General features: G+C 51.1%; 2 protein-coding genes and 1 non-coding gene across 3 annotated transcripts in view; 1 reads left to right on the top strand and 2 right to left on the bottom strand.

Annotated features, from left to right (window-relative positions):
- Positions 1–26,713, top strand: part of LOC144258216 (uncharacterized) — a 970,182-nt gene that overhangs the window by 439,165 nt on the left and 504,304 nt on the right. The window lies entirely within an intron of this gene.
- TRNAA-UGC (transfer RNA alanine (anticodon UGC)) lies at positions 5,476–5,547 on the bottom strand. Its single transcript has one exon. It is a non-coding gene; the product is annotated as a tRNA-Ala (tRNA).
- On the bottom strand, positions 10,985–17,317 carry LOC144258302 (uncharacterized). Its single transcript, XM_077806778.1, has 6 exons — positions 17,276–17,317; positions 16,123–16,249; positions 12,891–13,004; positions 12,034–12,480; positions 11,142–11,865; positions 10,985–11,057 (listed from the first exon to the last, which is right to left on the bottom strand). Exons 1-6 carry the CDS (start codon positions 17,315–17,317, stop codon positions 10,985–10,987), a joined length of 1,527 nt encoding a protein of 508 aa, XP_077662904.1.

The following is a 26,713-nucleotide window of genomic DNA, read 5'->3' as shown; positions in this document are numbered from 1 at the left end:
TCATGCAGGAGGACACTGACTTTCGGCTGCCAGGGGAGGTCTGTGCCATACCTACACAGGTGACGGGACCTCTCCCTGCCGGCTTTGTAGGTCTTGTTCTCCCTCGTTCACATGCTGGGAAACAGGGCTTTTTTGTCATTCCAGGGGTCATTGATGCTGATTACACTGGCATTATTAAGGTTCAGGTGTGGACTCATCTTCCACAGTCGCTCCCGCGTGGACGGTCAATTGCACAATTGATTTTAGTCCCCTATCAGGTGCCAGCTGCCGAGGATCGAACTCGGGGCGGAGGTGGCTTTGGATCAACGTTGTCTCACTTGCCGTCTCACAGTGCGTCTTCTCCACTTGTTGCTCTGACAATGTCAGTCCGCCCCTCGAAACCTCAGTTAACACTTCTCTTAAATGATGTTCCTTTTACAGGGCTGGTGGACACTGGAGCTGACTTTACGGTGATTCGTGATCTGGAGTGGCCGGTTAGTTGGCCTACGGTTCCTTCTAGAGAATTGTGGGGGATCGGGGGTAGTAAACCCGGGCGCCAAAGTTTGTCTTGGGTCACGGTCTCTAAACCGGGAGGCTGTACCCTTGCTACTATCCGCCCTTTTGTGCTCCCTGTCCACCTCAATATTTGGGGCCGTGATTTACTTACAAAGTTAGACACCACCCTCGATATTAACATCTGATGGCCCAAAACCCTCCCTCACCCACCGTGCCCTCCGCCTTACCCTTGGTATGGCAATCCTTAGAGCCCGTATGGATTGACCAGTGGCCCCTCCCTCTAAAAAAGCTAAAAGCACTTCATTCGCTTGTGCAGCAGCATTTGCAAGCACAGCGACTGGAGAGCTCCACTAGTCCCTGGAACACCCCGGTGTTTGTTATTAAGAAAAAATCGGGTGCTTGGCGGCTGTTACATGATTTAAGGGAAATAAATAAACGCATCCAACCTATGGGCCCCTTGCAATTTGGCTTACCAAATCCAAATTTAATTCCTCAAACCAATCAACTTTGTGTGTTAGATTTAAAAGGTTGTTTTTTCACCATCCCCCTTTGCCCTCAGAATTAGCTGCTGTTATTTTGGCCTTTCAATCTTTTGCTGTTTGTCCCTTTAATTTAATTGTGGATACCCATTATGTTTATTAGGTAATTGATCATTTACCCCTTGCCCTCATTACCCCTCAGGTTGATGCAGACCTCCTTCGCCTGTTTTTGTTTTTGCAGCACCTTTTTGCCATTTGTCATTTCCCTTATTTTGTTGCTCATATTCGCAGTCATACCCCTCTGCCTGGGCCACTCGCTGAGGGCACTGCACACGCCGGTCGCGCGTTGCGTGGTCAGGTAAATTCCCTTTTTTTTGACCCCATTGAAAGCCATGCCTTTTTTTAGCAGTCTGCCTCTGTTTTGGCCCGGCAGTTTCACATTCCTGCTGATCATGCACGTTCCATTGGTCCTTCCTGCCCCCACTGTGCTGCTGCTGCTCCTACTTTTTCTTATGCCGTTAACCCCCGAGGTACCGCAGCAAATCAGCTGTGGCAGATGGATGTTACTCATGTGCCACAATTCCGCCCCTATTTGTTTTTACATGTTTTTGTTGATACTTATTCAGGCTTTCTTTTGGGCTTCCCCACAACGTGGGGAAGCCACTAACAAAGTTATTCATCATTTGCTGGCCTGCTTTTTTGTTATGGGTCGCCCCTGCCAAATTAAAACAGATAATACCCCAGCCTACTGCTCTGCAGCCCTCTCCACCTTTTGTGCCCGCTGGGACGTCCGTCTTAAACACGGAATCCCTTATAATTCCACGGGCCAAGTCATTGTTGAACGTGCCAATCGCACACTCAAAACCTTGCTAGATAAACAATTAAAACAAGGGGAGCTGCGTCTCCGAACCTTAGGAGACATTCAACAACAAATGCATATCCTCTTGTTTACTTTAAATAATTTAACACTGAATGCTGATCAGCAGACCCCTGCGGATTGGCATTTTCACAAATCTGAGGTACTGGAAAGACCGCGTGTCTTTTACCGTCAGCTGCCCGATCCACAGTGGCTGGGCCCAGTACCTCTAATCACTTGGGGTCGGGGATATGCTGCTGTGTCTCTCCCTGCAGGACCGTTGTGGGTTCCAGCTCGGTGTGTGCGACCGGCACTTAAACAACATGGCATGGCACCAGGGACTGTTGAATCCCATACCGGAGTTTCAGCTGACCTTGGAGGAGACCGCGTTGCCCCCCGGGTCAACAACAGTGGGACGGAAACGGAGGAGGCGTAGCGTCCCAAGCCAGCCCGTGACATGGGGAGCAGTAAAAGCATTGGTCGCCGCGGCCCAACGAAGACTGGCAGCAGATCAACAGCCAGAGACTCCTGAGACTTTATTTGTGGCGATTCTCGCCCAAATCACTGCTAATTCTGTGATGATTGTGTGCCTTTTGTGCCTGCTATTTCCTGTAGGGGTTGGCTCGGAAGTGCTTCCCCCGTTACAAACCCGAATGACATATAACATATGGGAAAGATTGGCTTCAATAGCAAATGTTACCCACTGTTGTTTATCTAATTCTGTAGCAGCCGGAGATTTGTTAGGTACATGCCTTATTCCAGTATGTCATCACCTTGAGGAGATGGAGAATAAGACACTGTTCTCTGCTTATGCGTATCTTTCCTCCCAGTACTCTAGCATGGCTAATTGGGGCCCGGCCAACTATATTCTGCCTCGCACGGCTATATCCCTCCACACACCGTACCCGCCAGGGGCTCACAATGTCACCTGTGCGTGTGTAGTTAACTGCACTAGTACAAAGGTGCCCTTGGGCTGTCGAAAAATTTCTCAACCCCTTTTAAATTGTTCCCATGCTGTTAATGTTTCATATAATTATGGCCATATCATCCTACCATCAGGATGGGTTTTTACTTGTGGTTCACGCACCTTTAATTATATTCCTGCAAATTTAAGTGATGGCACCCTTTGCTGTCTTAGTAGAATGACACTTATATTGCCTTTTGCTGGTTACAATTGTAGTAAAAGAAGTGTACCCCTTTTAGATGATTATATTGCAGATGTTGAGCTTTTGGTTATTCTGTGTTTGTAATCATTGGGCTTATTTTTTTGCTGCTCCTGTGTACAATGTATTCCTTCCTTGTTAAGACTTTGTAAAATTTTGCCCTGGAAAGCTCCCCAGGTTATGTCCTTGTCTGTCTGGGAGTTAAATAGCATGACAAAAGAAATTGACGGCTACCATGAGATGGCCAAATATCAATACATAAAAAACGGGGAGATGAAGGGTTAATGTTCAGCTATTCCACCTGGAAGCAGGCGGGGCACACCCTGACTGTTTCGTAGAAGCAATGCACACATTGCTCTATCCAAGGACAAGGGCTAGATATGAACCATGAGAACTTGATTGTTTGGACAGCAACTGTGGGAGGCTTTCTTAGCCTGGGCTCAAGGCCTGAGAACCAGGATTGTAGTAGCTAAAGGATGGTAACTAAGTATATGAATCAACGTCATACATTCCTTTGGGTAGCAGTGTGTAATGCTTAGGGGGAGAAATATAATAAAAGGAGAAGGTGGAAGGCGGGGGGGCAGAACAGCCCATCTCCGCTGACCAGCCTGCTTGCTTGCATAAAGCTGTGTTCTGTCTCATCACTGAACCGCCACACGCACCCCAAGCCCCAGCCCAGACCCCAACCCCCTGCACCCAAACCTCCTCCCAGAGTCCACCCCCTGCACTCCCTCCTGCACCCTACCCCCATGCCCCAGCCCAGAGCCCACACCCCACACCCAAACTTCCTCCCAGAGCCTGCGCCCGCACCCCCTCCTGCACCCCAACCCCCAACCCCAACCCACATCCCGCACCCAAACTTCCTCCCACAGGACTCCCCCCACACCTGCTCTCGCACCCCAACCCTCTTCCCCAGCCCAGAGCCCACCCCCTGCACCCAAACTCCCTCCCAGAGCCCGACCTGCACCCTCTCCTGCACCCCAACCCCCTCCCCCAGCCCAGAGCCCACACCCAAACTTCCTCCCACAGGCCTCCCCCCACACCTGCTCTCGCACCCCAACCCCCTCCCCCAGCCCATAGCCCGCACCTGAACTCCCTCACAGAACCTGGCCACCCCACCCATTCCTGCACCCAACACCCTGCCCCAGCCAAGACCCCACACCTGCACCCAAACTGCCTCCCAGAGCCTGTACTCCTCACCCCGTCCCACACCCTAACCCCCTGCTCCAGCCCAGAGCCCACACCACACACCCAAACTTCCTCCCAGAGCCTGCGCCCGCACCCCCTCCTGCACCCCAACCCCCAACCCCAGCCCAGAGCCCGCACCTGAACTCTCTCCCAGAACCTGGCCACCCCACCCATTCCTGCACCCAACACCCTGCCCCAGCCAAGACCCCACACCTGCACCCAAACTGCCTCCCAGAGCCTATACCCCTCACCCCCCCCACACCCTAACCCCCTGCTCCAGCCCAGAGCCCACACCACACACCCAAACTTCCTCCCAGAGCCTGCGCCCGCACCCCCTCCTGCACCCCAACCCCCAACCCCAACCCAGACCCCGCACCCTGCATTCCCTCCTGCACCCCAACCCCCTGCCGCAACACACAGCCCACACCCAAACTCCCTCCCAGAGCCCAACCCCTTTCCCTCTCCCTCCCATACCCAAACTCCCTCCCAGAGCCTTAGGCAGATGTGGGGGGAGGTGGACGGGGAGGCAGGACTTGGTCCCATTCTGGAAACCACCAAAAATTGTAGAAACCTGCCACCCCTGTCCAGCCCAACCTTCTGCGGGTGCCCCTCAGGCCCCATCCGTGCAGGGTCTGAAGCTTGGGTTGCTTAAATTCCAGGACGCTGGGGGACTTCAGCTCCCCTTTGTCCAGCGGGAAACTTCACCCCACTCCCAACCAGATTCTTCTCCATGGGATGACTGTCGGGGGGATGGGCCCCTCCTTGTCTTTTCTCTCTGGGAAAGGCCAGGGTACCTAGAACTGGGGTATCTTAGCACCCAGGACCTTCTATGGAGAAGCCCTTCCCCTTCCCCTTCTGTGGTCAGATCTGTCTTTGACTCCTTCCCCTTCCCCTTCTGTGGTCAGATCTGTCTTTGACTCCAGCCTGTTTTCTATCCATCATCAGCACCATCCCAAGCCAGCTGCACCCGCCTCAAAAAGACAGTGTCCCCTGATGGGTGTAAATCACTGAGCTCTCTCCTCTCTGAGCACTGACTGCCCCTCCCTCTCCTTGCCCCTCAGTCTGGGCAGACGGGACCTTTCCCTCCAGGGCTGGAGGATTCCCCCTTCTCATCCGCTACTGTCCCAAGCCACCCCTTGGGTGGGAATCTTAAATGTACCAAAGTGACTTAGGAGCAGAAACCCCCACAGACCTTCCGTGCAATGGGCACCTGCCCCGCACTGAGCAGGACTGAAACTCCTGCTGGGCCACATCCCCTCTGGGCCTGAGCAAAGCAGCAGGGTGAAAAGAGACTTGGAGATGCTGGGGATCGAACCCAGGGCCTCATACATGCAAAGCATGTGCTCTACCACTGAGCTACATCCCCAGACGGGGGCTGTTTGGGATGGGTTACGCTCAGAGCCCTCCTGTTTCCAGAGCCTCCAGGGGCCTAACGGCAGCATGGGGGACACATTCCCTGCTCTGAGGGCCAAACCCTCTGTCCTGGAGGTTGCTGGTTCTCAGGGGTCACTTTGCAGCAGGGCCAGTTTCTCTATGTGGGGGAGAAAGAGGGCCTGCCCTGGACTCAGGGTGCAGAGATACACTCGGTTAAGGAGTGCTGGGGGATCTGCAGTTTTTGCAGTGGGGAGGAGTCTCAAGGTCACACGTTGCGGGTAAGCTGGGACATTAGGGACTCCAGGATGTGAGGCTGGTAAAAACAGAACTGCACAAAAAACCTCCCCCTTTGCTCCCTGCTTTGCCCTGTCCCCGTTTAATGAAAATCTCCATCTCTGCCCCGGCTCTCAGAAACCCCCTCTCTCCCTTGGGTATTTTCATGGTTTCTTCTTTTTTTCATGGTCTTTTTCAAAGATTTTTTGCCATCGAAATGATCAAGTACATTTAAAATGAGAAAAACAATCAAGCAACACATCTGCATCTCCTGCACCAGGCATGGCATCGTATTGGACTTTTTCTCCCGAAAAGTCCAGGCAGGCAGCATCTCCCCCACATTTACTGCACACCAGGCCCAGAACTGAGCTTCACTGGCAGCAGCGAGGGGGGACGGGTGGGCCTGAGCTGTCTGGGGATTATTTTAATCTATTTTTCGGAGGATGAAATCCATGCAGCTTCCACTTCTCCGTCTCTCCCCAGGAAATAACGTGTCTGTGCAAGGCACCCAAACCTTTTCACAAGAAGAAGTGAAATGAAATGGCCACACGATGGCATCAGAACCTAAGACATGAGAAGCCATGTTCTTGTTCAATGTGCATTGAAGCTGAACACAAGGGAGGTGTTTTTTCTTTGACTCCTAGCTCCCCCCCACACACTCTAATCCACTTGACACCCCTTTCCTCCCACAGCCAGGAATAGAACCCAGGAGTCATGACTATTAGCCCCCCTAATCTAGCCCACTAGATCCTTCTCCCTGGGACAAAGGAGAAGCTCTGCGACCCTGTACTGTCCCTTTGCCTCCCTGCTTGTGCGGCACTTGAAACCCAATGGGGTTTCCTTGGGCAGTTTTGAATCTTGCTCCCAGGGAGGGTGTAATTTTAGGTGCAGGTTCCAAACAGCGCAATGAACCAGCCAGAAGGGGCAGGAGGTATCGGTGTAGGAGCTATTGAAATAATCTTAGCAACGTACGTCAGGGGAACCATTATTAATGACGACAGGTTTCAGAGTAGCAGCCGTCTTAGTCTGTATCTGCAAAAAGGAAAGGAGGACTTGTGGCACCTTAGAGACTAAGCAATTTCTTTGAGCATAAGCTTTCGTGAGCTACAGCTCACTTCATCGGATGCATTCTCTAGCTCACGAAAGCTTATGCTCAAATAAATAGCTTAGCCTCTAAGGTGCCACAAGTCCTCCTGTTCTTTTTTTTAGTTATTAAAGAAGTGTCAGTAAAAGGTCAGAATGGGATCGTCTCAGTGTCACAGTAGAGGGCTCTGTGATGGTTTTCAATTTGTGATGGTTTTCAATTTGGTTTCCACCCTAGCCACCACCTAGCACATGTTTGAACCTCTTCCTCTCTTAGCGTTGCTCGTTATCAGAGAAGGGGAGAGAGAGTGAGCCACAGAAACAGAGACCTAGTGACTGAAGGAAACATTTCTTTGCTCTTTGCTTGGCTCTGTCAGTTATTTGGGTACAAACTCACCCCTCACCCACTGTCTCTGCTGGGCTCAATGGGCAGGAAGAGCTCAGCTGTCAATGGGACTTGGGGAGCTCGGGACATTACTGTAGCTTAACAGGGAAATCCTTGCTGATCTTAAATACAAAAAAGAAGCTTACAAGAAGTGGAAGATTGGACAAATGACCAGGGATGAGTATAAAAATATTGCTTGGGCATGCAGGAGTGAAATCAGGAAGGCCAAATCACACCTGGAGTTGTAGCTAGCAAGAGATGTTAAGAGTAACAAGAAGGCTTTCTTCAGGTATGTTGGCAACAAGGAGAAAGCCAAGGAAAGTGTGGGCCCCTTACTGAATGAGGGAGGCACCCTAGTGACAGAGGATGTGAAAAAATCTAATGTACTCAATGCTTTTTTTGCCTGTCTTCACGAACAAGCTCAGCTCCCAGACTGCTGCCCTGGGTAGCACAGCATGGCGGGGAGATGACCAGCCCTCTGTGGAGAAAGAAGTGGTTCGGGACTATTTAGAAAAGCTGGACGAGCACAAGTCCATGGGGCCGGATGCGTTGCATCCGAGAGGGCTAAAGGAGTTGGCGGATGTAATTGCAGAGCCATTGTCCAATATCTTTGAAAACTCATGGTGATCGGGGGAAGTCCCAGACGACTGGGGTGTATAAGTCCCATTTTGGGGTGTATAAGTAGGGGCATTGCCAGCAGATCGAGGGATGTGATCCTTCCCCTCAATTCGACACTGGTGAGGCCTCATCTGGAGTACTGTGTCCAGTTTTGGGCCCCACACTACAAGAAGGATGTGGAGAAATTGGAAAGAGTCCAGCGAAAGGCAACAAAAATGATTCGGGGTCTGGAACACATGCCTTATGAGGAGAGGCTGAGGGAACTGGGATTGTTTACTCTACAAAAGAGAAGAATGAGGGGGGATGTCATAGCTGCTTTGAACTAAATGAAGGTGGATCCAAAGAGGACGGATCTAGACTATTCTCAGTGACAGCAGATGACAGGACAAGGAGTAATGGTCAAGTTGCAGTGGGGGAGATTTAGGTTGGATATTAGGAAAAACTTTTTCACTAGGAGGGTGGTGAAACACTGGAATGGGTTACCTTGGAAGTGGTGGAATCTCCTTCCTTAGAAGTTTTTAAGATCAGGCTTGACAAAGCCCTGGCTGGGATGATTTAGTTGGGGATTGGTCCTCCTCTGGGCAGGGGGTTGGACTAGATACCTCCTGAGGTCCCTTCCAACCCCGATATCCTAAGATTCTATGATCATTTGGCCAACAACATGCAGCAAAGCACCCAACTCAGTTGCATGAATGCTCTATAAACCACTCCTCAATTATACAGAGACACCAGCATATCTCCCCAGCTCTCAGCCTTGCACCTCAGAAATGTACCATCTTACACGGCTCACGGCCTTCTCTTGAAAAGTGTAAGCTCATTAATTAGTTCGCCACTTCATCAAAAATAAAGGGGACATGAACCAGCCTTTGTCATGTGAGCAACTTTCCCAAGCACTTTGGACAAACTCAGGAGTAAGTATAAAATAGTAAAATAAGTTTATTAACTACAGAAAGTTAGATTTTAACTGAGTATAAGTATTGGTCACAGAGGTCAAAAGTGGTTACATAACAAATGAAAACAGACTCCCAGTCTAAACTCTAATTTGAATATACTAAGCAAGAATTGGATCAAACAGCTTTTCTCACCCACTGGTTGCTCCAGGCCATGTTGAGTTCTTAATACACAGACTGAATTCCCTCTCAGCCTGGGACCAATCTCCGCAGTTCAAATTCTGAGTCTTCCAGACAATCTTCCAGGTGTTGAGATTGGGGAAGAGACAGGCCACGTGGGGGTGTCTTTGACTCTCATACATATTTTTTCTCCAGCTGCTAGGTAGATTCTTGCCGTGATGCTGGGGTTAGTTAGCCCCCAATATGGAGCAGCAGTTTGCCTCCTGCACCTTGTGGTAGGCGTGTCACAGCTCCTTCAACTTTGGCCCCGCACGGCAGTGTGTCCCTGTCATGGCCCCTTTCTATCATGCATCACGACCAAACCACAGACTCTGGACTCAGCATTCATGTATCCTGCAGTCTGAACTTGGAATCTCTTACATTCCCTCATTGGCTACCATCATTTAACCAACACGGAAGTGCTTCTTGTCCAGCAAGGCAGCCAGTTTGGGACCCATAGGCATGGCATGGCTCTGAAGGAATCAGCTGTTTCTCTCTGTGCTTCAGGAAACTTGGGATCCAAATGGTAAAAGACAGTTGTTCCCAGTTTCATCATGGCATCCCTTAGAAGTGTGAGCAATTCTAAAAACAGTTTACCTTGGCCACAGGTCACCATAGCGTCCATCTCTGGGGTGAAAATCAACCACTAAAACTTCTCATTTCTACCTGAGTTCTTGTCAAATCTTTGACCTTAGTTGTAGCAATTTTACACGGCTCTAGCGTAGAATTCTTCACCAACCACACAACATACCAGTAGCGATACTGAGGTATAACTCCCCCAAATATGCCCTTTTGTTTCTTTAATCTGGTGGCACAGATTTAAATAAGGGACTACATTCAGGTGCGGCTTAGAATCCCTCTAAGACACCAAATGTCAGGTATCTACTCAAAATGGGTGTCTTTCTGCAGCTCTATCACATTCCTCATGGATGTCATTTCCTACACATTTACAGCATCTCCCAGGAGGGAGCTGAACAGAAATGTCACTTCCATTTTTCCCATCTCTACCTAGGAAGGGATTGCATTTCCCAAATAAGAGGCAACATGCACCTGATTAGGAAGGGAAGATCTTCAGGAGCAACCTCCTGCAGGGCATGGGCCACAACTGCTTTGGGAGGCAAATGAATGGGTCTTTTGCTTAGTTCCAAATCATTTACTAGAGAATCCTCTTCCCAGCCCCTTTGGGAAATATTGACCTTACCAATTGAAGAACAGGGGGATAGAGATGGTGATGGAGAATCCCTCTGATTTACCCTATGTTCTTCTGTTGTTACGGAAGGGAAAAGACATTTTTTCCTATCCCTTCCCTATTCCTGCTCTTTGTTATACTTCAATATATTTTAAGGGAGGAAAACGGTCGTGAAAATATCTGTCTTCAGGAAAACCTGAAGCAACAACGCTCTGATGAACTGTGACAACTGGGAATGAAACAATATGATCCTGGTGGGGGAACTTGATGACTAACAATTGTTTTTAAATGGGGGAACAGTATAACTGTGATGCTCAGGCTTTGTTTAGACTAGGACATGTGATGGAGTTTAGGTCAGATCAAGGGGAAAGCTAATGCCAACCACTGCACCTCGGCTGCATCTGCACGACAACTGTAATTGTCTTTTAACACCAAGATCACTAACTTGAGCAGCCAACGCCATGTACAGTCCTAGTGGATGTAAGGCACGGGTAGTTTTTGCCTCAGTGTAGCTTGTTGGGAACAAACCTCTCTCCCCCACCTGGAGCTGATGAACATTCCTGGCTGGAGGGACACACGCTCCTTTGACCCAAAAGGAAAGGAGTTGATAGAAAACATCACAGGACTGACCCCAAAGAAGGGTGAGCTGCAAAAGGCAGGAGCAGGCAACTCATCTGGGGGAGCTGAGTAACCACGGTGAAGATGGGGCACAGATCACTAAGTGGGAATTATCAAATGTGATTTAAAAGAAAAAAAAAACCTTTGGCCAGCCCTAGTCAAGGCATTTGATCACTCCCATGTGGATTTTCTGATGTCTAATAAGGGTTGAGCGCTGATTGAAGCTTCTCCCACACTCAGAGCATGTGTAAGGTGTGTCTCCCGTGTGGATTCGCTGATGTGTGATCAGGTTTGAGCTCCGATTGAAACTTTTCCCACACTCAGAGCACGTGTAGGGCCTCTCTCCTGTGTGGATTCGCTGATGTGTGATAAGGGCTGAGCTTTGATTGAAGTGTTTGCCACACTCACGGCATCCATAAGGTTTCTCACCCGTATGGATTCGCCGATGTATGATAAAGTATGAGCTCCGATTGAAGCGTTTCCCACACTCAGAGCATCCATAAGGCTTCTCACCTGTGTGGATTCTTCTATGTGCGGTCAGTACAGAGCTCCGATTAAAGCTTTTCCTGCACTCAGAGCACATGTAGGGGGTCTCTCCTGTGTGCGTTCTCTGATGTGTGATTAGGGTAGAGCTCTGATTGAAGCTTTTCCCACACTCAGAGCATTTGTAGGGTGTGTCTCCCGTGTGGATTCGCTGATGTGTGATCAGGTTTGAGCTCCGATTGAAGCTTTTCCCACACTCAGAGCATGTGTAGGGCCTCTCCCCTGTGTGGATTCGCTGATGTGAGAGGAGGGATGAACTGTCAATGAAGTGCTTCCCACACTCAGGGCATCCATAAGGTTTCTCACCCGTGTGGATTTTCCGATGTCTAATCAGGTGTGAGCTCTGCTTGAAGTGTTTCCCACACTCAGGGCATCCGTAAGGTTTCTCACCCGTGTGGATTTCCTGATGTGTAATAAGGTGTGAGCTCTGCTTGAAGTGTTTCCCACACTCAGGGCATCCGTGAGGTTTCTCACCCATGTGGATTTTCCGATGTGTAATAAGGTGTGAGCTCTGCTTGAAGTGTTTCCCACACTCAGGGCATCCATAAGGTTTCTCACCCGTGTGGATTTTCCAATGTCTAATCAGGTGTGAGCTCTGCTTGAAGTGTTTCCCACACTCAGGGCATCCATAAGGTTTCTCACCCGTGTGGATTTTGTGATGTGTAATAAGGTGTGAGCTCTGCTTGAAGTGTTTCCCACACTCAGGGCAGCCATAAGGTTTCTCATCTATGTGGATTCTCTTATGTGCAATGAGATGCGAGCTCTGCGTGAAGCATTTCCCACACACACAGCATGCGTAAGGTTTCTCACCCGTGTGGATTCTCTGATGTGTGAGAAGGTCCGAGCTCCCTTTGAAGCTTTTCCCACACTCGAGGCATGTGTAGCGTGTTCCTTCCAAGTTCATTCTCTCACGTGGAATAAGGTCTGACTGGCTACCGAAGTTTTCCTCTGGCCTCTGCTGACTCTCACAGGCTTTTGTTTTTTCTGGGCGTGCACAGCTCCCAGAATCATTCCCTTTGGACCTTCCTGACAACATCCCATGGGCTTCTACTCGCTCAGCATCTTCCTGCTCGGGTTCCTCCTCGTTTTCACTCACCATCCCAGCACCTGACGGGAGACCAAGAGAATCCAGACGTAAGTCTCTGCCTGCGCCAGAGAGAAAGGAAATCTCAGAGAGAAGAATGGAAAAAGGGATGAAGGAACCAAAATGTGTACAGGACAGATCAAACCTATCAGGAGCCGATTTTCCCTTAAACCTTCCCCAGAGGAGAGAAAGGAAGGGATCAGTTCTAGGTCCGTATCTCAGATGAAATCTCAGGGGACAGCGAGATTGGGGAGGGACCTGCTGCCAGTTGTCAGTCAGGATAGGTGGGAAGCCATGAGTGACCTCTGCCTAACGATTCCACATCTGCAGGGAACAATCCTGAACTTGGAGAGCTCACAAGGTCTTTGTAGGGCATCCCAAATGTTTCCTGTATTCACCGACAGTTTTGGGGTTGGTTTAACCAATGCCTCACCTATGCAGGCAGCTCTCGGGAGCACTTTTTTCTTAGAGCCATGAAGGTCTGGGACGCACGGCTCCTCCCCTCGTTCCAGCTGCGAGATCACATCAGTTCTGGAAACTGGAAACCCTGCTCAAGGCAAAGAAAACAAGGGAGGTCAGTGGAATTTGTGGGATACTTGTCACAAAGAATATTCCATGCTTTTAAGCCCAGCTCACTTTTAAGTAGTAACGTCCCAAGGCCGGCTTCCTTGGCTCAAAGTGCCAGGAGATGATTATTATCAATCATATTCATTACCTTAGTGCCTAAGGGCCAACTAACAGTGGGTCCTCATTTTGCTAGGCACAGTACAAACCGAGAAGCGTTGATGGCCTGTGTCCTGAAGAAGTTTCAATCTAAATAGACAAGGCAGACACAGAATGGGGGAAGGGGTAGAACCCACCAGCAGAGTGAACTCCGTGAAGGCAGAGTGGCAGATCTGATCAACACAGGCCTAGATCTTGAGACTATCGGATTTAATGTTACAACCAGGGCCAGTGTTTTCCGGAAATTGTCGCTAGGACTGCATTTTTTCCCAAAATTACTCTTTGTTTGTGGAATCACCGTTAATATCCGGAATTGCTGATCAGAGGGTGGGTGGGGCATGCAGGGTCACAATCCCCCAGATTTCTCCCTGGAGACACCCGTCTCCTCCCCAGGGCACAGGCTGGCTGCGGTTGAGACTTGATGCCAATTTCTTCCCTCCTCATACAAGTCTGGGATCAGCAGTGGGACGCCAGGCTCTCTCATCATGCTGCAGAGAGGACGGCACTCACAGCTGCTCGCGGCCGTGTCCACAGCACCTCTCCCCTGCTCATCTGCCCTGTACACAGCTGGTTCATGCCCCGTCTCTCCAGCGCACAGCTGGCTCTAGGCTCTCAATGTCCAGTATCTGAGCCCCACCGCCCCCACACAGCCGGCTCCTGTCCCCTCCCCCCAAGGCACTTTCAGGCTTTAAAGGATTCGATATTGCTCACGTTTCTCAATTACTCTCTTTTCATTGCCTGCAAACTCTTGCCCTAATTATGACTGTTATCTGTATATCTAAGCCAGCCCTTGAAAGCATGAATTCTTCACAGACTATGATGCTGAGATGCGCCACATGACACCAGGAAGGGCTGCAGGATGGGTTTCCTGTGCAAGCTGGTATCACTACAGGGTGATGAATGCCAGATCTCAAGGCTGGTTATGCAGAGCTCCACCTTTTGAAGCTTTACCCAACGCAGAAAGGGGTAGGGATGGATTTCCCCTCATTCAGGAGACTGAAGACGACAGACTTTTGGGGGATAAACAGCTGAGTTTGAGCTGACTGAGGGGGGTCTTTCTGGGCTACAAACTCACAGGACCTGATAACCACCAAGAGGTAACCCTTTAAGAAAGGTTTTAATACACTTTGGAACCCATCAGGGATTCCCATGAGGACCGCTGAGGGAATGAAGGGAAACACGCATTTGGATGCTCTTCTTCTTTTATGAGAACGGGAACAGGAAGGGCAGGGATATCACTGAATGCAGGATCTCAGCAGTACTAGGTGTCAGGATAGCACCATATTGCAGCCCATTGGAAAACATAATCCCAACTACACATATAAAATGATGGGCTCTAAATGAGCTGTTTCCACTCAACAGAGGGATCTTGGAGTCACTGGGCACACTTCTCTGAAAACATCAACTCAGTGTGCCACGGCAGTCAAAAAGCAAAGAGAATGTTGGGAATCATTCCGAAATGGATAGATAAGAAGACAGAAAATATCATATCGCCTCTATATAAACCCATGGTACACCCACATCTCGAATACTGCCTGCAGATGTGGTTGCCCCATCTCAAAAAAAGATATATTGGAATTGGAAAAGGTTCAGAAAAGGGCAACCCAAATGATTACAGGTATGAAACTCTTCTGTACGGGGAAAGATTAAAAAGACCGGGACTATTCAGCTTGGAAAAGAGACAAAGGGGGGATATGAGAGAGGTCTCTAAAATCAAAACTGCCGTGGAGAAAGTAAATAAGGACGTGTCATTTACTCCTTCTCAGAACACAAGGACTAGGAATCACCCAATCAAATTAATAGGCAGCAGGTTTATAAGAAACAAAAGGAAGTATTTCTTCACACAATGCACAGTCAACCTGGAGAACTCCTTGCCAGAGGACGTTGTGAAGGCCAAGATTAGAATAGGGTTACAAAAAAAAAAACAAAAAACACCATGAGAAATCTATTGAGGACAGGTCCGTGAATGGTTATTAGCCAGGATGGGCAGGGATGGTGTCCCTAACTTCTGTTTGTCATAAGCTGTGAATGGGTGACAGGAGATGAATCACTCCATGATTCCCTGTTCTGTTCATTCCCTCTGGGACACCCGGCGCTGGTCACTGTCGGAAGACAGGACACTGGGCTAGATGGACCTTTGGTCTGTCCCAGTGTGGCCGTTCTTAAATACTAGGGAATCTAATGAGTCCAGTGCAATGGGAGGGAGTAGGAAAATCCCTGGGTGTGGAGAACACTGGGAAATTAGAAACTATCATTCAGAAGCAACAGACTCTAAATAGTCTAGAAAAGCAGAATGTGAAAAATAAGAATCGGGGTCATGTGACTTCAGGAATGAGGGACTCAAAAAACCAAGTCTGCAGAGAAGAGAGATTGTGGCTATTGCACATGGGGATGGGGGGAGCAACTCTCCAGGTCTCAAGGATTTTCACCAGCAACCGAGGCCATTGTCCCATGCACGGGGCAATCCGGAGCAGTGAGGAGTTGTGTCATCTGTAATCCTGGCTGAGTTTCAATGCTCTGCTGCTGGAGCTCCCTTGTCTGGATTCCCCCAGCCACCATTCAAGGTCTGTGTGATCAGTAACCCTGGACCAGCCGCTCTGACCCCAGCAGCCTGCTTCTTACACCCCAAGCACATTCTGGTCTGGGTGGAGAAGGCTCAGGGTTTGAGAGAAGGCCAGGGGTAGGAAGCTTCTGTTCGTTATGCTGGACCTAACCCCCCGTTTTACTTGTGCAAACAGGAGATATTTCACACTGTGCGATTCTGCTCCTGTGCTCTCTTCCCACAGCGTTCAGCAGCAGGGGAGGGTCTCTGGTCGTGTGTGTGTCACTGGCATGCTGGGGTGATGCTGGAACAGGACAGAGCAGAGGTGGCATTGTGGGGGTGGCATGAACCTCATCTCTTCCGTTCCCCCTCCAAGAACCGAGGGGACAGGAACCCTTACCCAGCGAGGTCACAGTCTCATAGGTCTCCTGCATGACGTCTCTGTAGAGAGCTCTCTGAGCGGGGTCCAGCAGAGCCCACTCTTCCCTGGTGAAATACACAGCCACCTCCTCGAAGGTCACCGGCCCCTGAAAGAGCAAGAGCCCCACACTCAGGACCTGCTGCCCCACTCACAGCCCCACTATTCGTGGGGGAGAGGAGCCAATCAAAGGGAAACTCTGGGTGGACCGCAGTCAACAGAGTTCCACCCCCACCCCGCTCAGAGCACACAGGAAACACCAGGGTGAAGGGGCGAAGAGACACCCCTCCTCTCTCCCAGCAGATCCATCACACACCTACTAGACACAGACTGATACCGGAGATGCTGCCCCGAGCAGTGTCGAGGGAGAGATCTCTTGTAGGAAGCCCAACACCCTCCTCCTTGTGAAAAGAAAAGGAGGACTTGTGGCACCTTAGAGACTATCCAATTTATGTGAGCATAAGCTTCCGTGAGCTACAGCTCACTTCATCGGATGCAAACTGTGGAAAGTGTAGAAGAGCTTTTTATATACACACAAATCATGAAAAAAATACCTCCTCCCACCCCACTCTCCTGCTGGTAATAGCTTATCTAAAGTCATCACTCTCCTTACAATGTGTATGATAATGAAGGTGGCCCATTTCCAGCACAAATCCAGGGTTTAACAAGAACGTCGGGGGAGGGGGGCAGGAAAAAACAAGGGGAAATAGGTTACCTTGCATAATGACTTAGCCACTCCTAGAGCTGGATATGAAGCAGGGGAATCTCCCCTAAGCCTGACTGGTGGCTTCCCCCTTCGTATTTCAAGGCACCCGATGGTTAGTTGGGTCAGGCTCCAGCACGAGGAGTCTACTCCTTTTTCCCAGCCCCATCTAGGTAGGTTATTTTCTGTTCACCAGTTTGGAGCATTTCCACCTCCGAACCTCATGGGTCTCTTCCTAGAATCTAGGGCCACTTATTAAACAACTCCCAGCAGGTCTGCCACCCCCTGGCCTCCTCCCTTTCTCCACCCTGTGCATTTCCTGCCCCGCTCCAACCTCCAAACCAGACGGTGCAAACCTTCCCCTCTCCTGTGTATTTGCTGTCCCTCTCCCTCCTGCAGGAACAGATCAGAACCCCCGACAATAATCCCTACCTGAGCTGGCTCCTCTGCAGCCATGTCGCTCCCTTGTCCCATGGGAGGACGGGATGAACCGGAAAGAAACATGAGCGTCGTTCTGCAACCTGGCCGGGCAAGAAGGGCTGTTGTGGAAGTTTAGGAACGGGCATTAGTTCATTTCACATCACGCTTCCCCCAGGCTCTTTCCTTGCAGAGCGAGATCCGAGATTCTGCCGTGCTAAGAAAATGCTCAATCTCTGGATTACAGCAGAGACCTGGCCCCTCCTGCCAGGCTAAACCCACAGACACACTTTTAACCTCCTTTCTCGCTCCCGCATTCCAAAACAAAGTCTCTGAACGCAATCCTAGAAAAAAGCAGAACCAAAGGAGTCCCTTTCGAGGATTCCCTCTGACACTGACCCCACGGCAGCCACACCCCAGCAGGAGGGACATGGAGTCAGGAACTGGGTTTTCCTCTCTCTCATCCTCCTCTTGTCCACAGGAAAGTGATTCTCCCCACAGTGCAGTAATACATCTGTCTGGGCAGATGAGAGAGCTGGAAATCTCTTTCAAAACTCTTTTATCCCACGGACCCTGTCAGTCTCACTATCTCCTTTTCCCTGGGCCCTCTCCATGCCTGTCTGCTAGGAAACTCTCATTCCTGGGTTGTTTGCTCCCCCATGGCTGGATTTGCTCCTGCAAATGGCAGGAGAAATGGGGTGGGGGGCTGTTTGTGTACAGTTATTTTTACTCCTTCACTGCCTGCCTGGGATTTCTCCATTGCCTGCCTATGACCCCCACCTGCCCTCCACCAGGATCTGCCAGGCCATTTGCCTGGGACCCCCTCCTCTAACCTGCAGGATCCCCGACACTTTACAGGAGGACCCCTCACTCTGCGCCAGGGACCGCCCCACCACAGCTCTCTGCACTGGGCATGGCAATGGTCCCAGGAGCCAGCTGGGCAATCCCAGACAGAGCCCCTGGCACAGCACCAGGCAGCGTCTAATCCCCTGCCCCACCTGCCCAAGAGACCCCCACCACCACTGGTCTGCAGCCAACAGGCCCCCAGCTGCACAAAATGAGAGGGATTTTATAGCAGTTGTTGATAGGAGGTAAAAGCTGAGCGTATTTCCCACCACTATTTGGTCAATAAATAGAGCGGAAATGGGCAACGTTGGCAAACGTTTTAGATCTATATTCAGGAATCTGAGAAAAGGTGTAAATCTGAGATTTTCGTCGTAATTTATAATTACAGAGACAGGGAAAGCTCTCAGGGGCATATTCAATTAGAAGTAGATAACTAGAGTAAAAGTGGGGCAAACTTTTTTATCAATCTTTGAGACGTACAGAGAAAACGTGTCACAAACTACGCAACTGAGAACATGGGATAAACGCCAAGACCGGGGGGGCTTTTATGTGGCTATTAAAGAACGAGCTGGAAAAGGGGGACCGTTTGTGATATAAAATCCAGCCTGTCCAATACATAAACAGAGAGTGATTGTCCCCCCCCCACCGCCCCCGTTCACTTGGGCAGCAGCGAGCCCTCTGAGGGGCTGACTGAAGGGGGCGGGGGGGGGAGCTGGAGGGCTCCCTGGGGGCGGGGAGGGGGAGCGGCAGTGGGGGATGGGCAGGTGGGGGGCAGAGAGTCACTTTCCTGCCCTCCCCCGCCCAGCGCTCCCCCCGCGGGGTCTCCCACTCACCGGGGCGGGTCCCAGCTGGACAAAGCCCCCCCCCGGCCGGGCACGGGGGGGTTAATGACAAGCCCCACCCCACACAGACCCCGGAAGGGAGCCGCAGGTGCTCCTCCTACAGATCCGACACGAGGCAGCGCCTGGTCTGCTCCAAGCCCCGCCCCCAGACGCTGCCCCGCCCCCTTGCGCTGCCCCCCCGTCTGCTCCAGGCCCCGCCCCCAGGCGCTGCCTCGTGTCGGGTTTCTCGGAGGAGCAGCTGCGGCTCCCCTCTGGGGTCTGTGCTAGGGGGGCCTGTCATTAACCCCCCGTGCCCGGCCAGGGGGGGCTTTCTCCAGCTGGGACCAGCCCCTGGCTCTGCCCGCCCCCGACCCGGTGAGTGGGAGACCCCGCGGGGGGGGGGGGAAGCGCTGGTGGGGGGGCAGGAAAGTGACTCTCTGCCCCCGGCACGGCTGGGATTGGGGGGGGCAGAGACTGGGGCCCGGCGGGCGGGGTCCCTTGGGGGGTGTTGGGGGGAGAAGCCGGAGTGGCGGGGGGTGGGGGTTGAACTCTCTCTGTGCAGCCAGGAAATTCCCGGGGGGGAAGTGGGGGGCGGCGGGGGAGTTAATTGGATCCCCTTCCCCCCCCACGGGCACGAATGCCCCCCAGTTTCCCCCTTTTCCTTTTCGGTAGCTCCCACGTGGTTGTAAACTCCCCCCCACCCCACCCCCATTGATCCGCTCTCTCGTCTCCCGTGATCCCCCCCCGTCTCTCCCTCCTCCTCACATGACCATTGAAACACCCCTCCCGTGGGGGGGGGGCGGGATTTCCCTTCCCCCCCCCTGTTTTATCCTCAGCGATTTGTCCCGCTGTCGGTGGGAAGTTGGAGCCCGGAGCCATCCCCCAACCTGGCTGCCCCGGTGTGGGGGTGGGAGGAGACGCTGGGTCCCTGCCGGGGCGGGGAAGGGAGGGGACGTGTCCCCCATGGGGCTGCCCCCGATCCCGGCTTCCGCGTCCCACTTGCTGCCCCCCAACTGCAGCACCGTTGCCCCCAGCCCCCACCTGCCCCCCACCTGCCGATCCCCCACTACCGCCCCCTCCCCTCCCCCAGGGAGCCCTCCAGCTCCCCCCCGCCCCCTCCAGTCAGCCCCTCACAGGGCTCCCTGCTGCCCAGGTGAACGGGGGCAGTGGGGGGGGGACCATCACTTTCTGTTTATGTGCTGGATAGGCTGGATTTTATATGACAAACGGTCCCCCTTTTCCAGCTCGTTCTTTAATAGCCACATAAAATCCCCCCCAGTCTTGTCGTTTATCCCATGTTCTCAGTTGCGTAGTTTGTGATACGTTTTCTCTGTACGTCTCACAGATTCATAAAAAAGTTTAGGGGTACTTGTGGCCCTTAGAGACTAACAAATTTTTTGAGCATGAGCTTTCGTGAGCTACAGCTCACTTCATCGGATGCATACTGTGGAAACTGCAGAAGACATTATATACACAGAGACCATGAAACAATACCCCCTCCCACCCCACTCTCCTGCTGGTAATAGCTTATCCAAAGTGATCATCAAGTTGGGCCACTTCCAGTACAAATGCAGGTTTTCTCACCCTCCGCCCCGCCCCGCCCCCCAAACAAACTCACTCTCCTGCTGGTAATAGCTTATCCAAAGCGACCACTCTCCCTACAATGTGCATGATAATCAAGGTGGGCCATTTCCAGCATAAATCCACGTTTAACCAGAACGTCGCCCTGAGTCCTTCTCCATCCTGGTTGGGAAATGAACCCCCCTGCAACAATGATCATCTTTCCCTCTCCTTTGAGAATCATTTGTTCCCTCCTTTCTCTCTGTTAAAAATGTTTGCTGATAAAAGAGACTAGCCATATATTCAATACCCATCAAAGCCAGGGGCCTCCCCCTGTTTGGGGGATGGGTTGTTCCCAGTTGGTAACAGGAGAGTTGGCTGGACCCTTTTCTTTTCTCCAGCTGGCACGGGATGAGGAGGTCCCTCTGAGTGCAGCGTGGGTCCAGAAGTATCCCAAACCCCATGACAAAGGGTCTCCGTTAGGGGGGGCTTCCCGCAGTGCAAAGCTGTAGCCAACTCTGGGGTGGATCCACGGTGGCCATTATTTGCTAATGACAGAGTATGGAAATGACTTACTTATTTTGGCCCTCCATGGCTTCCCTTCTCCTGTTAAAGAGGCGTCCCCCCAGGCTCCCTCTGCCTGTGTGACTGGCCAGCAGGGGGTGGTGATAACTTTCTGTCCACTTGTCAGACACTGTGAGGGAACACTGTTGCTGGGGGGGTGCATGTCTGTGTGGGGAGATTGCAGCGGGAGCTGAAGGGGCATTGTGGTAGGGGAAAGCCTCTGGGTGGCTGGGCAGGAGGGACCCTAGTCAGGTTGGTGGTTTCTGGAGGGTTTGGGGTTTCAGGGGGTAGTTCTGATGTGCCCAGCCCTAAGGCTATGGGTCCTAGAGGTGGGTATTGCTGGGGGCCTGTTGGCTGCAGACCAGTGGTGGTGGGGGTCTCTTGGGCAGGTGGGGCAGGGCATTAGACGCTGCCTGGTGCTGTGCCAGGGGCTCTGTCTGGGATTGCCCAGCTGGCTCCTGGGACCATTGCCATGCCCAGTGCACAGAGCTGTGGTGGGGCGGTCCCTGGCGCAGAGTGAGGGGTCCTCCTGTAAAGCGTCAGGGGGTCCTGCTGGGAGGAGGAGGGGGTCCCAAGCAAATGGCCTGGCAGATCCTGGTGGAGGGCAGGTGGGGGTCCTAAGCAGGCAATGGGGAAATCCCAGGCAGGCAGTGAAGGACTATAAAATGACTCTACACAAACAGCCGCCCACCCCATTTCTCCTGCCATTTGCAGGAGCAAATCCAGCCATGGGGGAGCAAACAACCCAGGAATGAGAGTTTCCTAGCAGACAGGCATGGAGAGGGCACAGGGAAAAGGAGATAGAGAGACTGACAGGGTCCGTGGGATAAGAGTTTTGAAAGAGATTTCCAGCTCTCTCATCTGCCCAGACAGATGTATTACTGCACTGTGGGGAGAATCACTTTCCTGTGGACAAGAGGAGGATGAGAGAGAGGAAAACCCAGTTCCTGACTCCATGTCCCTCCTGCTGGGGTGTGGCTGCTGTGGGGTCAGTGTCAGAGGGAATCCTCGAAAGGGACTCCTTTGGTTCTGCTTTTTTCTAGGATTGCGTTCAGAGACTTTGTTTTGGGACGCGGGAGGGAGAAAGGAGGTTCAAAGTGTATCTGTGGGCTTAGCCTGGCAGGAGGGGCCAGGTCTCTGCTGTAATCCAGAGATTGAGCATTTTCTCAGCACGGCAGAATCTCGGATCTCGCTCTGCAAGGAAAGAGCCTGGGGGAAGCGTGATGTGAAATGAACTAATGCCCGTTCCTAAACTTCCACAACAGCCCTTCTCGCCCGGCCAGGCTGCAGAACGACGCTCATGTTTCTTTCCGGTTCATCCCGTCCTCCCATGGGACAAGGGAGCGGCATGGCTGCAGAGGAGCCAGCTCAGGTAGGGATTATTGGGGGGGTTCTGATCTGTTCCTGCAGGAGGGAGAGGGACAGGAAATACACGGGAGAGGGGAAGGTTTGCACCGTCTGGTTTGGAGGTTGGAGCGGGGCAGGAAATGCACAGGGTGGAGAAAGGGAGGAGGCCAGGGGGTGGCAGACCTGCTGGGAGTTGTTTAATAAGTGGCCCTAGATTCTAGGAAGAGAGCCATGAGGGTCAGAGGTGGAAATGCTCCAATCTGGTGAACAGAAAATAACCAACTAGATGGAGCTGGGAAAAAGGACCAGACTCATAGTGCTGGAGCCTGACCCAACGAACCAGCAGGTGCCTTGAAATATGAAGGGGGAAGCCACCAGTCAGGCTTAGGGGAGATTCCCCTGCCTCATATCCAGCTCTGGGAGTGGCGAAGTCATTATGCATGGTAACCCATTTCCCCTTTTTTTTTCCTGCTCTCCCCCCCCCCCCGACGTTCTTGTTAAACCCTGGATTTGTGCTCGAAATGGGCTACCTTGATTATCATACACATTGTAAGGAGAGTGATGACTTTAGATAAGCTATTACCAGCAGGAGAGTGGGGTGGGAGGAGGTATTATTTTCATGATTTGTGAGTATATAAAAAGATCTTCTACACTTTCCACAGTTTGCGTCCGATAAAGTGAGCTGTAGCTCACGAAAGCTTATGCTCAAATAAATTGGATAGTCTCTAAGGTGCCACAAGTCCTCCTTTTCTTTTCACAAGGAGGAGGGTGTTGGGCTTCCTACAAGAGATCTCTCCCTAGACCCTGCTTGGGGCAGCATCTCCTGTATCAGTCTGTGGCTAGCAGGAGTGTGATGGATCTGCTGGGAGAGAGGAGGGGTGTCTCTTCGCCCCCTCCCCCTGGTGTTTCCTGGGTGCTCTGAGCGGGGTGGGGGTGGGACTCTGTTGGCTGCGGTCCACCCAGAGTTTCCGTTTGATTGGCTCCTCTCCCTCACGAATAGTGGGGCTGTGAGTGGGGCAGGAGGTCCTGAGTGTGGGGCTCTTGCTCTTTCAGGGGCCGGTGACCTTCGAGGAGGTGGCTGTGTATTTCACCAGGGAAGAGGGGGCTCTGCTGGACCCCGCTCAGAGAGCCCTCTCCAGAGACGTCATGCAGGAGACCTGTGAGACTGTGGCCTCGCTGGGTAAGGGTTCCTGTCCCCTCGGGTCTTGGAAGGGGAACGGAAGAGATGAGGTTCACGCCACCCCCACAATGCCACCTCTGCTCTGTCCTGTTCCAGCATCACCCCAGCATGCCAGTGACACACGCACGACCAGAGACCCTCCCCTGCTGCTGAACGCTGTGGGAAGAGAGCACAGGAGCAGAATCGCACAGTGTGAAATATCTCCTGTTTGCACAAGTAAAACGGGGGGTTAGGTCCAGCATAACGAACAGAAGCTTCCTACCCCTGGCCTTCTCTCAAACCCTGAGCCTTCTCCACCCAGACAGAATGTGCTTGGGGTGTAAGAAGCAGGCTGCTGGGGTCAGAGCGGCTGGTCCAGGGTTACTGATCACACAGACCTTGAATGGTGGCTGGGGGAATCCAGACAAGGGAGCTCCAGCAGCAGAGTATTGAAACTCAGCCAGGATTACAGATGACACAACTCCTCACTGCTCCGGATTGCCCCGTGCATGGGACAGTGGCCTCGGTTGCTGGTGAAAATCCTTGAGACCTTGAGAGTTGCTCCCCCCATCCCCATGTGCAATAGCCACAATCTCTCTTCTCTGCAGACTTGGTTTTTTGAGTCCCTCATTCCTGAAGTCACATGACCCCGATTCTTATTTTTCACATTCTGCTTTTCTAGACTATTTAGAGTCTGTTGCTTCTGAATGATAGTTTCTAATTTCCCAGTGTTCTCCACACCCAGGGATTTTCCTACTCCCTCCCATTGCACTGGACTCACTAGGTTCCCTGGTATCTAAGAAAGGCCACACTGGGACAGACCAAAGGTCCATCTAGCCCAGTGTCCTGTCTTCTGACAGTGACCAGCACCAGGTGTCCCAGAGGGAACGAACAGAACAGGGAATCATAAAGTGATTCTTCTCCTGTCACCCATTCACAGCTTATGACAAACAGAAGTTAGGGACACCATCCCTGCCCATCCTGGCTAATAACCATTCACGGACCTGTCCTCAATAGATTTCTCATGGTGGTTTTTGTTTTTTTTTTGTAACCCTATTATAATCTTGGCCTTCACAACGTCCTCTGGCAAGGAGTTCCCCAGGTTGACTGTGCATTGTGTGAAGAAATACTTCCTTTTGTTTCTTATAAACCTGCTCCCTATTAATTTGATTGGTTGATTCCTAGTCCTTGTGTTCTGAGAAGGAGTAAATAACACTTCCTTCTTTACTTTCTCCACAGCAGACATGCTTTTATAGACCTCTCTCATATGCCCTCTTGTCTCTTTTCCAAGCTGAAAAGTCCCAGTCTTACATATCTCTCCTCATACAGAAGCTGTTTCATACTCCTAGTCCGGGTTTTTTTGCCCTTTTCTGAACCTTTTCCAATTGCAATGTATCTTTTTTGAGATGGGCCGACCACATCTGCACACAATATTCAAGATGTGGGCGTACCATGGATTTATAAAGAGGCAAGTTATGTACTGTCTTATTATCTATCCCTTTCTTAATGATTCCCAACACCCTGTTCCCTTTTTGACTGCCTCTGCACCCTGAGTGGATGTTTTCAGAGAACTATCGACAATGACTCCAAGATCCCTCTCTTGAGTGGAAACAGCTAATGTAGACCCCATAATTTTATATGTATAGTTGGGATTATGTTTTCCAATGGGCTGCACTAGGTGCTATCCTGACATCTAGGACTGCTGAGATCCTGCATTAAGTGATATCCCTGCCCTTCCTGTTCCCTTTCTCCACTGAACCCCACCAGCCCATTCTTAGTGTTCCCAGCTTCCCTAGGACTCTCTCATTGTGTCTGGACCTCTCTCTCTCTGCAAGAAGCAGTTCCAGGGAGACTTGTCCTCTGTGTGGAGTCTTCAACTTCTGGGACATGGATTTACTTTCTCTGTGTTTTAGGAGATGCTTTGAAATTGAGTGTCTGTGACATTAACCACAGTACAATCTTGACTGGTTGAACAGCTGTTTCCCCTCAGTTGCCCAAGCTGGGGTGGCTTTTACACTGCTTTACTGTGAGAACAGCCACTCCTGGGCAGTTAACACCCAGTCTCCAGCATGTGACTCGCTGCCAGCTACACAGTATTGAGCGCTGTTAGTCAGCGACTCACGAATTACAGTGCACCACAGGAGAACCCCAGAAAATTCTCTGGTCCCGGACTTTTGTGCATCTTTCACTGTCCAGCACACTACTGAACGACGCAAGGTCATATGAAGTCTATCATTTCATCAGTGGAAAATGACACGTGCCAGCCTTGTTCTCCCAAATGGATTTTCCAACACACTTTAATCCCAACACACTGGTTAGATGAAACAATAAAATGAGATGGCTAACTACCGGCAAAAAAACCATATTAATTGACTACAGGTAATGAGGTATAAAAGCCAGAATTGTTTACAAAAGAAATGCAAGATAAAACCCAAACTAACATCTAAGTTAACAAGCTAAAACGGATACAAAGCAAATGTTTCTCTCACCATATCCTGAGGTAGGCTGGCTGTCCTTTCAGCCAGAAGTCCCCCTAATTCGCCCCTGCTGCCAAGTTCAGTTTCTTCAGGAGCTGTCATGAGCAGAGGAAAAGGGGGAGAGAGAGAGTCTCAAGCATTTTCCTCCCCTCTTTTTATAATTCAGTCCTTTGTACGACAAACAACTTCAGTTCTCAGCTGAGTCATGGTGACCGGCTGTCTGTTGTAGATATGAGCTTCAAGTGGTCCCTGTGAAGGAATGTAAATGTCTTCTTCACACCTTCCCCCTCCTGGAGAATGGCAATTTGACCAGCTGCTTGCCTTGCTGTCTCTGAGGAACTGGTCTGAGGGTGTTCCCCAGAATTGTAACTTTTTCACTAATATGATACAGTAAAATCTCATAATTTTACATAGTGTTGCTACACATATTTTAACAGGAGGATAATATTCTGCAGATTATGCATTTTCAAATGATACCTCAAACAAGCCATAGTATGTAAATAATTGATCATAGTTTTCTAGAAGAGTGAACATAGGGGTTGTGACAGGGTCAGGCCAGATGGCTAAGTAGGTCCCTTTTCCTTGGGTAAAGTAACAGAACAATCAGGAACCTTCTGGAGACCAGTAAGACAGGCTGATTAGAACACCTGCAGCCAATCAAGAAGCTACTTGAATCAAT

The sequence above is a fragment of the Eretmochelys imbricata genome, chromosome 28 (genome assembly GCF_965152235.1).
Source record: "Eretmochelys imbricata isolate rEreImb1 chromosome 28, rEreImb1.hap1, whole genome shotgun sequence".
Lineage (NCBI taxonomy): Eukaryota > Metazoa > Chordata > Testudines > Cheloniidae > Eretmochelys > Eretmochelys imbricata.
Note: the sequence above shows the minus strand (reverse complement) of the source record. Positions and strands in the feature narration are given on the sequence as shown.

Bases quoted from the DNA above. Each gene is read 5' to 3' on its own strand.
- LOC144258302 (XM_077806778.1), bottom strand. From the start codon at position 17,317: ATGGGACAAGGGAGCGACATGGCTGCAGAGGAGCCAGCTCAG. The intron at 13,005-16,122 runs GTAAGGGTTCCT...TGCCTTGAGCAG, and splicing joins TGAGACTGTGACCTCGCTGG to GGTTTCCAGTTTCCAGAACT. The intron at 11,058-11,141 runs AAGTTTCAATCG...TGAGTGTGGGAG, and splicing joins ACGTGCTCTGAGTGTGGGAA to AAGCTTCAATCAGCGCTCAA.